Source organism: Terrapene carolina, unplaced genomic scaffold (assembly GCF_002925995.2).
Source record: "Terrapene carolina triunguis isolate 2854851 unplaced genomic scaffold, T_m_triunguis-2.0 Scaffold58, whole genome shotgun sequence".
In the NCBI taxonomy this organism is placed as follows: domain Eukaryota; kingdom Metazoa; phylum Chordata; order Testudines; family Emydidae; genus Terrapene; species Terrapene triunguis.
The window spans coordinates 20449029-20461059 of NW_020664409.1; the positions used below are offsets into that span (position 1 = coordinate 20449029).

General features: G+C 42.6%; 1 protein-coding gene across 1 annotated transcript in view; it reads right to left on the bottom strand.

Moving 5' to 3' along the window:
- Positions 1-5008: 5008 nt before the first annotated feature.
- DOK6 (docking protein 6) overlaps positions 5009-12031 on the bottom strand; it is a 250389-nt gene continuing 243366 nt past the window's right edge. The window contains exon 9 of the mRNA XM_026647342.1: positions 5009-5236. Coding sequence (XP_026503127.1) covers positions 5009-5236 — 228 coding nt within the window. The remainder of the gene's footprint in view (positions 5237-12031) is intronic.

The window sequence follows — 12031 nt, forward strand, 5'->3', positions numbered from 1 at the left end:
GCTATCCCCTCTCCTATTCCATTCTTCTCCTGATCTCGTGCAATGGACATTCCTCCTCCCACCCCTCCAAGAAATTATCTATAAAATGTGGAAAAAATTACAAAATACAAAACTGGACATGGAGACAAACAGGATCAGTTTCCTTCACTAGTCTTAGGAAGATAGAGTTGCATTTGAACAATAGTGATTTTTGCTTCAGGCCAAAGTGTAGCAGTTATGAGATCTGATCATGGAAAACAAAGCCTACAGGTTACCAGTTAAAATCCAGCCTAGATTGCTGGTGGCCAACCTCCATGCTGAGACCTATGTGACACTGGCCGATGATCTCAGTGAGTTTCTAATACACAGATAATATCATCCCCCAAATCACCAGCATTCTTGGCCTCCATTATAACTGCTCACAAAGGTGCTAATTAGTGCCAAGGACTGAATGAGCATGAAGTCTGAACTCTACACACAGGTGGCCACTACAGTTCAAGGTTGAGAAGAAGTACTACCCCTGCTGCATCTGTTCTGCATATACGTAAAAGACTTTATTGCTCGTGAAACATGCTGAATTGACTGCCTTGCTAAAGTTTCACTTTAAAAAAAAAAAAAGCCCAGTCTGTCTTCATTTTACCAAACTAGTAACTAAACAGGATGTTTGTGAGCTGTTAATATTGTGAGGCCTAATAGTGAAATTATTGCTACAGGGACTTTCAGATGTTTTTCCCAACACCACCCATAAAATTGGATCTGGTTAAGAGGGAGCAACCAATGCAAGGCATAACTAAAACAGTATGTTTATTATTTTACTACATGATTCCAATTTGTTTCTATGGTGTCAAATGTAAAATTTTTGCCAGAAACTTCACGTTAGACCAGGGGTCGACAACCTTTCAGAAGTGGTGTGCCGAGTCTTAATTTATTCACTCTGCTTGAAGGTTTCGCGTGCCAGTAATACATTTTAACGTTTTTAGAAGGTCTCTTTCTATGTCTATAATATATAACTAAACTATTGTTGTATGTAAAGTAAATAAGATTTTAAAAATGTTTAAGAAGTTTCATTTAAAATTAAATTAAAATACAGAGTCCCCCAGACTGGTGGCCAGGCCCCGGGCAGTGTGAGTGCCACTGAAAATCAGCTCGCGTGCCATAGGTTGCCTACCCCTGCGTTAGACCTTTGCTAGAATGAAACAGAACCGCGTTCCTAACACATTTGATCCCTGCATTTACTTTACCAACAGATTCATAAGCTTTTTCCTATTGCTCTACCTCCACCAACTCAAGGCCATAATTTTAGAAGGACAGCGTGTAGCTGGAGAACTGGGATCATAACGAAAAAGACAAAAGCAAAGCCCAAATATTTATACAATTTTTCTACAAGCAAGACTCTAAGCTCCAGCTTTCAAGATATTTCTTTGAAAGCAGGCAGGCAAAATTGATCCATAATAGTGTACTCTGAGCCGCATTAAAGCAAAAACTGTCATAATGTATCTACTTAAAAACTGGGTGGGCACTGACAACCCTGAGGAAATGACATTACTTTAGAAGCATATTTCATTAATTATCAGTGGTCTCCACTCCATTTCCTCTTATCTGCCCTAAGTGAATTCTATAGCTTAGAAACATCAGCATGTGACAATCACATGCTAACATTCTAGTTAGGTGCAACTATGCAGTGCCGCATTTGTATATAATGACTAACCTACACCCTGGGAATTTACATTTGAAAGGTCCTTTTCAAAGTGTAAATCAAAGCTAATTAGATCTATTCATGTTACCAGAAGTCATTTTGTTACCCTCTTGCTCTACACAGCCCAGGAGCTGAAATCAGAGTTCATTTTTCATGCTTCAGGAGTGGACTTCTTATCTGTGTATGTTGCACAGGAATGAAGCTGAGACTTGAATAGGACTCTTTGTGTCCCAAGGCTCCTTATGGACCCTGGTGGTCTCTAGACTGCAACTCAGCTATGTGCCAAAAAGGTGGCTCCTTCTGGCAGAACCCCATTAGGAGGTGTATAAAGCTTGTTTCAGTGAGAAGCCACTCATATCATAGAGCAGGCATATGCCATGAGTTACCGTAATTCTATGAAGGCAGTGTTTGTGATATGGCTATGAGCTAGCACTAGCCATTAACAGTTCTTCTAGGAAGTGTAACACTCTTCTGGGGAATGACAAACCCAAACCTCTTCAGCAGTATCACCTGCAGTCTGGGGTGACACATAAAGCAAATGGTGCAGTCCACTCATCTGCTTCGGAAAATCTCTGTGGTTGTGGTGTCCATTTTTCTTTTAATGAGTCTTTATAGAATGCTGCAAGTGCTGCTGTGTCTGTCTCTACTTCCTTTAAGAGTTAGTTCACTGTTTGAGAAATCAGGTTTCCTATAGGTATAATTTAACTTAATTTTGGACCTACTTTCCCTCCTTTTTCTTTTCTTTGAGCTTTGTACCTGAAGGTGCAAGGAGTAGTTCAAGAGTTGATAAAAGTACGAGTGGTTTGGAAATTATTGCCGCTCAAAGTTATGGAGAAAAAGGCAGTTACTAAGATTCCTATAAGTGGCTATTTTTTTTTTTTTTTGCAGGGGGCAGCAGATAGTTTCTGCAATTACAAGGGCTAGACTAAACTAACACAGATTATCAGCAATCATACATCACCATATGAGGTGGTCACCAGCTGGGGTCAGACAGTAATATCATCCATACAACACAAAAGCATAAAATCTCCATAATGCGCTATAATCAGAAGCAACTGCTGCTGGCCACCCTCAGAGGTTGGATTCTGAAATATATGGACATGTGGTCTGGATGGCAATTCCAATGCTTCCATTTTCACTTTTCACCCTGCCAGTTCCCTGGTTTTTGGACCAGGAAGTATGTATAAATATGAAGTGACCACCATTGGCATCACTGAGGGACACAATGAATGAGAATCTGAATCTGAGGTCACAAAACACATGAGAGCATTTAGACCAAGAAATCTGAAGGAAATTAAACACATACATTTTCTTTCTCATTGTGGGAAAGCTGCAGCATTTGCAGTTACAAAGAAGTAAACTTATTAGGCCAGATCGTCAAGTGATGTAAATCTGGCATAGCTCCTTTAAACAATGGATTTACATCAAATTATACCAGCTGAGGATCTGGCCCCTGGTATCAAAATTTGCATGTAACTTTTACAAACGGAAATATTTCCCCACAAGCAAAATATCAACCTGATTTTAAAAAAAAAAAAATGAAAAGTGTAGATGAAACTTTATTGATGGGTGCAGTATCCTGGGTGCAATTTGCTGACAATGTGGGATAGTGTATTTCCATTGTGATGTTAGCCCATCGGAATATGCTATACAAGGGGCTGTTCTATTTGTGAATGTGGTGGGGGGAGGGGCCCAATAAGGATTGGGAAGAGAAAGGCAAAGAAAGAAAAGAATAACCTTGATTAAATGAATCAGCTGCACTTTGTAACAAACAAATCACAAACCTTTTCATTCAGAAGCTGTTCACTGAGGTGTATAAGTTTGCAATCTGTTAGCCTGTAGAATGTTTGGAGAAAAGTCAAACATACTGTATCAATACATATTTAGTCAAAGCAGACATTTCTTTTGTACCTTTTTATAAAAAAACTCAGCATTTTTTCAGTTAAATTACCATAGATAAAACTGTTCATGTAATTGGAAAAAGAATCAACTGCTCTTTTCCTTGTTATGCTTCTTCTGCCAGTCCTGACAACAAACGACAAGAATTCCTCTGGTAATCGCGGCAAACAATCCATAAAGAGAATGGACTGTATGGTTGGCTCACACAATACTCAGCAAGCAGATTTTTGTTCCCCCAATTTCCAGCATTTCAGAGCATCACATGCTGCACATAAATAATTGATGACCCTTTTGAAAAATTAAATATTCAGGACAGCTCAAACTCATTCTCCAGACCTATATTTGTGCCTTCCACATTATCCCTTAATGCTTCTAAACAAACTTAGCAGCGTTTTTTTTTTTAAATGCCTTTCAAGCACGGAAAGGCCTAGTTTAGAATTGTTCCATGTCTTTCCAAGTTAAGTGGTTAATTGCTCCACAATCATACACAACACACTATGTGGCTAAAACAGAAACCTGGGAAAGAAACTGAAAAAAATCAAAGTAACAATGACCAGAAGCACAAGAATAGAGCTAGGCTGCTAGACACTAGCAGAGAATCTAGCTCATAAGGTAGAATAGGAGATTGCCTTTCAAGAATTCAGCCCAGATTCCTTTGTTTGAAGAACAGTTTCCTCTCTTTTTTTTAAATATATACTTGTCATAATAGTAGACAGTCCTGTTTAGATATTTTGCAGATGTGAAGACTTCACAGTTCTAAGAGCCGGATTCTGCCCTTTAGATATTTATGTACAGCTCTGATTGGCATTCATAGGCAGAAATTGGCCGTAGGCTTTTAAAATGAGAGCTATACTAGGTAGTAATATTACTTTTAATGCACCAAATTCTATTTCCCAAGATGTTACTAACCATTATCTTGCTACTCCCAATATATACGTTTAGTTAAACATGGTAGCTATGGGAGCCTGATTAAAAAAGGTGTTCACTCCTTTTTGTAATTGCAGCTTTGCTTATATCTAAGGATAACATCTACAGTCGCTATACTGTTTAATGGACAACACTTTTCCAGTACCAACTGGAACCAATGGGCAGTCACTAGGATATAAAAAAGGTAGGAATGGAGATGGGCAAAACTTGACCATAGTGTTGGGTGACAAGTCTAACGTTGAGTGTGTCATCATGTTTCCACCCCAGAACAGGTGGTGTCCCGTGAAGCAGAAATCTTTGCTTCACACCAACAGGGTTTCATTGGATTCAATTGCTTTCTTACACCTGGAAATCTGTCTGGTTGTTTTTACATATGGACCAAAGAAAATAAAAATTAAATAAATAAAAGACTTAGCCTGTGCCTCAGGGAAGTTGCACTGCAGTTTTTAATCTTCACTGTGACCAGACTGGAGCTGGTAGGCCTCAGTTTTCATTATAATTTGTCTTTCATGGATTCTGAGGGTGCAAGTGGCTTCCTGACCCTACTGGCAGGTTCCAGGCTCGATTGTCTCTCTGGTCATCTGTTGTGTGTGTATCATTGGATGAGGGCTGAATTGTAGCTGAATCCATAGCTGCTAGACAGCGACAGGGACTGCTGGTGCTCCTCGCCCGGCTCTGAGGTGTAGCTGGGAAACGTCTGTGCACGAGACACCTTTGCTGAACTGAGACTGTGACCTGGAAGGAAGGCAGAGAATAGTGTATTATGAATCAACTTATTGAGCTTCAAAAACAACTGAGCTGAAAACGTCCTCTGGATAGGCTAATAAGATATTAGCCATAGCTCTTTCTGAACTGGCAACATCCTCTATACAAACAAGTGCATCAGCTCCATGCTGTATTTAGACCCTTTTAGCCAAAGAACACTCAGACAGAGGAGAAAAAGAACGAACCAAGGGGTTGGGCTGCATTTTCGGTTCTCTTCCTTTATTTCCTCCATGAATCAAATTCACAAACACTGATTTATTCATATTTACTCCCTTGTTTCTGGGCTTTACAGCAAGGAATGCCTCCAACGACCCCCAAACCCCATATGATTAGATTCTGTATTGTTTTGGGTACGCACATGCATAAGGATTATTTGTGGGCTTGTCTACACTACCGCGGTAGTTCGACGGCTGGCAATCGAACTTCCGGGTTCGATTTATCGCATCTGGTGTGGACGCGATAATTCGAACCAGGAAGTGCTCGCCGTCGACTGCGGTACTCCACGTCAGCGAGAGGAGTACCGCGGAGTCGACGGGGGAGCCTGCCTGCCGTGTGTGGACCGCGTCTGAACCGCGGTAAATTCGAACTAAGGTATGTCGACTTCAGCTACGTTATTCACGTAGCTGAAGTTGCGTACCTTAGATCGAATTGGGGTGTTAGTGTAGACCAGGCCTAAGTGAGTAATTTCAGGAGCAGGCTGTTACGGGAGAGAGTGACTGTAAGTGGGAGTCATCCTTGCTTTCCCCACATGAAATGATTTTTTATTTTATTCACTAACAAAATATATGTCATTTTTCACAGCAACAATTAGCACTGTCAAGCTCTAAAGTGCTTTTCTAGGAAAAAGGCTATGTAAATCTCACTAGTTCCTTTGGAAGCTGTGGAGAGCTTTCACCAGCACAGAATTCAATTAGTTAAATCCTTCAGTGGATGTTGAATTACTAGGGTGACCAGATCAGAGAGATAAAATATCGGGACACGGGCGGGGGGCAGAGCAAAAAAAAAGGAGTTTCAAAGGGGCCGGGGGCATTAGCAGGCCCCAACCGCGCGCGCTACCCCCGCGGAACCTCCCAGCCCGGCCACATGCGGCATGCGGTGGGTCCGGGCGGGGGCAGCGTGGAGCGGGCAGGGGCCAGGTGGGCAGCGCGGGCCAAATCCCCGCTGCTGCCGGGGAGCCCCGCGCCTCTCCCTCCCGCTCGTGGCTGCTGCTCCTTCCTGGCGGGACGCGCCTCCTGCCGCCCCGGGCACATGCGGCGCGCGTCCCCCGCGCCTAGTCTCCCTCCCCCCGGGAAGGAGCCGCTGGAGTGCAGCCGAGCGGGAGAGGCGCGGGGCTCCCCGCCGGCGGCAGGACGCGCGCCGCATGTGCCTGGGGCGGGCCGAGGGGCGCGTCCCGCCGGGACGGAGCTGCAGCCGCGAGCGAGAGGGAGAGGCGCGGGGCTCCCCGGCAGCAGCGGGGATTCGGCCCCCGCGCCGCCCACCCGGACCCCGCCCGGACCCATGGCGCTGCCCTGCGGGCTGCAGGGCTGGAGCAGCCTCTGTGCTGTGCTCCCGGCCCCCCATGTGCAGCGGCCCGGGGGCCGGGCAGGAGCCCTCTGGCACGGCGGGGGGCTCAGAGCTGAGCCCCCCCATCTCCCTCCCTCCCTTGCCAGCCCCCCTTTGCCCAGCTGGTGCCCGGGTGCCAGAGCTGACTCACCAGCTGCAGGATCCAGCCGCCGCCACCACCCCCTCCCTCCCGGCTTGTGCCGCCATGCACCTGCAAGCCTGGGAGGGAGGAGGAATGCCGCGTGGTTGGGGAAGAGGTGGTGCCTGGGCGGGGATTTGGGGAGGGAGCCAATGGGGGGAGGAGGGGGCGGAGCCAGGGCGGCGGGGGGGGGGGGGAAATTTCTTTGTCCGCGTCCCGACCAATTTCAAACATTGGTCGGGACACGGACAAAGAAGCAAATATCGGGGCAGTCCCGATAAAATCGGGACGTCTGGTCACCCTATGAATTACACGCTATCACTAGGTATCACCCACACCTACATTTCCTGTTCATTCCCTCTTATGCACTATGCTCTTCCCTAACCTTTCTTTCTCCCTGTTCCCTTTACTTCTTTCTCTCACTCCCAAACTGTTCCTTCTTTCATGCTGCCCCTTGTGCTTGGAACAGTCTCCCTCCCACTTCTTGTCCACCTTCCTTCTTATTTAAAATCCCTCCTCAGCACCCATCTCTTGCATAAATTCTTCCTCACCATAGATTATGTCCTCCCCCTTATTTAAATTGCTGTTTAGATGAGTTGTGTCTTGTTTGTGTTAGACTGTAAACTTTTCAGAGCAAGAGTCGGGTTTTATTTTGTGGAATATCATGTATATTTATGGTGCTTTATAAATACTCAGTGATAATTAACTGAGTTAATAATTCAGAACTAATGGCAACCCTTTCTCACATGAGTAAGCCCATTGTTTTCAATGGGATTACTCCCATAAGTCAGACTCCATGCAAAGGTGGCCATAAGCATAGATTGTTTGCATGATAAAGTTGCATGTAGAGGACATGAAGGTTGGGTAAAAACCAGCATTGTGCATTTGCACTTCAGAATTAATCTGAGATGGAACATGGTCCATGTGTTAGAACTGTTGTCTGATTTTAGGAAGTTAATATTATTATTTTGGATAATATGGATTATAGGCTTGCCAATTAATCTGATCAGAAGATAATAAGGTTCTTGTCCCAGTGGGACAAGTGGGTCACCCCTCTTATGGAGCTTGAGCATTTGAGCCCTCCTTTTATGTCCAAAATTAGTTTCTTTACCCACAAAATATTAGGTCACACTTACTCCATAGCCTGCTATCTTTGTACGTATGGATGACATATACATACATATTAATGACATTAGCTCATTCTCACATCTGTTATTTCTGTCCTAATCAGTTATTTCGGTTCTTTCCAAGTTGTGGTGTACCTGTTAAGTTTAAAGAGGATATGAAGTTAGGTAGCCCCCTACCATCCTGCTTCAATGCATCCTTTATCTATCTATGTTAAAGGTTGCAACCATATATGGACTTTATGCTTTAGCTCATCACCACCTATCTAGGTGGAAAGTCCCAAACATATGTACACGAACTTTGCCTTAGCTCAAGATACAGGGTGTGGCCTGCCTGTACCCTGCATTACAGCCAAAAATACTCTAATATAAACCTATAAACCTATTATAATAAAACAAATAATAAAGCCCATAAGAAAATAAGAAACCCATAAGAAAAGATATATAGGCAAGAAAGCAGGCAAGCCCTACAGTCTACAAAACTCTGGACTGGGCATCAGACTATCTACATTCTCAGCTATGCTATTGATATTCAGTGTGACCTTGCCCTAATTACTCTGAGTTATGGGAAAGTTAAATGATGTGTCAAAAGCCACCCAGCAAACCTGTGACAAAACTGGGAATAGAGCTCAGATTACCCAGTTCCCTATCCTATAGATTTATCTACCTCAGATGGAAGGTTTGAGATGTAATTAATTATCTACAATTGATAAAACTCTTTTAGCTCCTTAGATCAAAGGATAATTAGTGCAAATTATTATCCATCTTTTTCACCTTTGGAATCCACATTCAAGACTAGAACTGAAGTGAGGTTGGAAAGTGCTTATTAAAATATATTTAGTAAATTAACTATATATGAGAAGGTAAAAGAATAATCCTCTTAGACAAAGCCAAAATTAAATATTTGAATGGAATGAAAGGAAACTATTAAGTGAATAGTGTGATGGTCTCCCACTGAAGAATCTCAAGATAACTAGCAGTTTTCTGGAATGATTTAAGCCTGAACTAGTAGAGCTGGAATAGCAAATATGCAGCTGATCAGGAATGAGACCCATTTGCAAAACTTTGCCATAATGGCTGTCCTTGGAAAAGTCTGGCTATGGCCACTGCTATAAGTCTATTGCTTCATACAAAATTACAGGTCACCAAAAGGCAAGGAAATGAGCAACAATATCGAGAGAGAGGAAACAAACAAAACGACCAATCAACCCAGCAACACTAGAGACAATAAAACCACAGACTGCTTTCCCAGTGGCAACTTAATGATCACAAAATCCCTTTTATAGCATGCACAGCAGACTGCATTCTGTCTGTATAGCTTTCCTCACTGGGTTAAATTAACATTAGCTATCAAAATCCTGACTGAGATGCCAAGCCTAAATGTCTTTCTGCTTCAAGGAGCCTTTGCATGAAACTGCATTAAAATGTAAACTGGCAGTGGGGTCTGAACAGCAAAGTAAAACTATTGAAAAAGCACAAGCGGACTTAGATAGTAAAGAGTCAATTCTGAAAAGCTTTACTCATACAAGAGATTCAATTGGGACCTTGCAGAGCTTTATATTTATCTGGGGTTTGCATCATAATGATCTGTTCTTTTTTAACTTAACTCAAACCTATCTCTGGACCAGTCACATGCTCTTATGTTTTTTCAAAGCTGCCAGTATCTTTTCTGAAGATGTAAAGGCTTGTTCTGTACTTACATGAAAGCTGGAATAATACAGTTTTTAATGATTCCTACTGGACTCTTAATGTAGAAATTTTATTGGGTCTGCAAAACTTCACCAGGAAAGTATTATGTTTGTGAGCAACACAGGCAGAGGAACAAAGCTAATTATATATATATTCAACATGTCACTGGTCTTTTCTAGTCTTTGAAATGCATTTTGCTATGTACAATGGTAGGCTCTCATTAGAAAAAGACTAGATGGTACACAAAGAAATTAATCAAAACAGGAAAGATTATTTTAGCAATATTCTATGCATATTTTGAAACGTATGACACCAGTGAGCATGTACCTAAAACCAGTCCTAGCCCCCTGTTTGGTTCTTTGCATTCCCTTTAATGGTCGTATTGTACCTTTGTTCATGTGTTTTGGTATCTGGCCTTCCTTTGTATAAACCAGGGGTAGGCAACCTATGGCACGGGTGCCGAAGGCGGCACGTGAGCTGATTTTCAGTGGCACTCACACTGTCTGGGTCCTGACCACCGGTCCGGGGGGCTCTGCATTTTAATTTAATTTTAAATGAAGCTTCTTAAAACATTTAAAAAAAAACTTATTTACTTTACATACCACAATAGTTTAGTTATATATTATAGACTTATAGAAAGAGACCTTCTAAAAACATTAAAATGTATTACTGGCACGCGAAACCTTAAATTAGAGTGAATAAATGAAGACTCGGCACAGCACTTCTGAAAGGTTGCCGACCCCTGGTATAAACCATGCAAAAGGAAAAGAACAGTCCTGGAGCTCACCAGGAGTTGGCAGAAACTGGTTTTTCTTTTTCACAGATCACTCACTCATTCCGAAGGATTGAAGTCAGTTTTCTCCCATCTGCTCACTCTGTGGGATTCACATGGATATTTCAAATCCATTCGGGTGTTTCCTCACCAGTTCAGCTGAGAATCTCCTGTCTCAGTGGAAATCTATGAACAGGCTGGTGACTAATTCTGAATAAGAGTTAATTCGCTTTTGTAGGATTAACAAAACAGCTTGTGGCAGTCCATACATTTGTAGACAGTAAAAATGATTGTTCTTTAGTGAAGCAAATTTCATTGAAGCACGATACGGAGGGAGTAAATTTGTGTGAGAGATGATTTAAGTCTGATAAATGATTTTAAGCATTTTAAAAAATTATATTTAACTGCCATTTGAAAAACTTAATAGTATATGTGTTAAGTGACAAATCTTGTACACTCCCTCCACCATGTGTCAAGCTCTCTTGCAGTGGAGATAATGTGATTCCACAAGTACCACAAGCTCTCTTTTCCCCTTCTAAAACTTGTGCATTCCATATTCCAGACTTGGCAGTGTCCCTGATGCTCTAGGATGAGCAGAAGTTGGGACGGGGAAGAACCACCTTACAGAGATTCTCTGGTCTTTCCTGTGGAGGGCACTAGGGCCACATGAAGCCTATCCCAGGCTTCTAAGCAGGAGTTAAGGCTGTGGAGGGACCTAGAGGGAAAGACTCCTACTCCCTCTACCCCTCATAGAATTCTCCAGTGTTCAGTCCTGTCACTTGGACTGGGCAGGGAATTTAGATTTAGACAAAAATAGTCTGTAAATACTAATCTTTTGAGCCACGTTCTGCACTTTGCACCATATAGGGAAATCCACAGGAGGTAAAGTTTTCCCTCATGGAGGACCTATGCTTCTGGATTTGCACTGGAATCTACTCTCCCTGCTTCTTGCAGCCATGTTGCCAAAGCCTCCTCTGTTCACCTTTTGTTAGGCCTCTCTTCCAGGGGAGGACAGGACTACAGTGCACAGGGGCTCCATTGAAACATGAATACAGACTGCAGATACATGAACTTTTCAGTGGATTCCCCACCAAGCTGGGGTGAGGTGGGGTAAGACAGGAGAATAATGCACATAGTGCATATATCTTCCCAACCCATCACCTCCAGACACCTGACCCAGCGAAAGGCTATCCAGGTGGGTGATTGTTTTTGCAGAAGTGGCTCTTCCACCACTTCCAGGTGCTGAATGGTAGAGGGAAATTCATGCACAAAGAATTCAAGAGACAGAACTGGGGCCTCAGTGGCTGTTTCATAGAGCAATAGAATTCTAGACAGCAACAGTCCAAACTAAATTGTGGTAATACCACCAAAAGTGCAATCAAATGATACAGAAAAGTCTGCTTATGTATAAATTAGGGTTGTCAATTAATCGCAGTTAACTCAAAAAAATGTATCGCGATTAAAAAAATTAATCACAGTTTTAATCGCACTGTTAAACA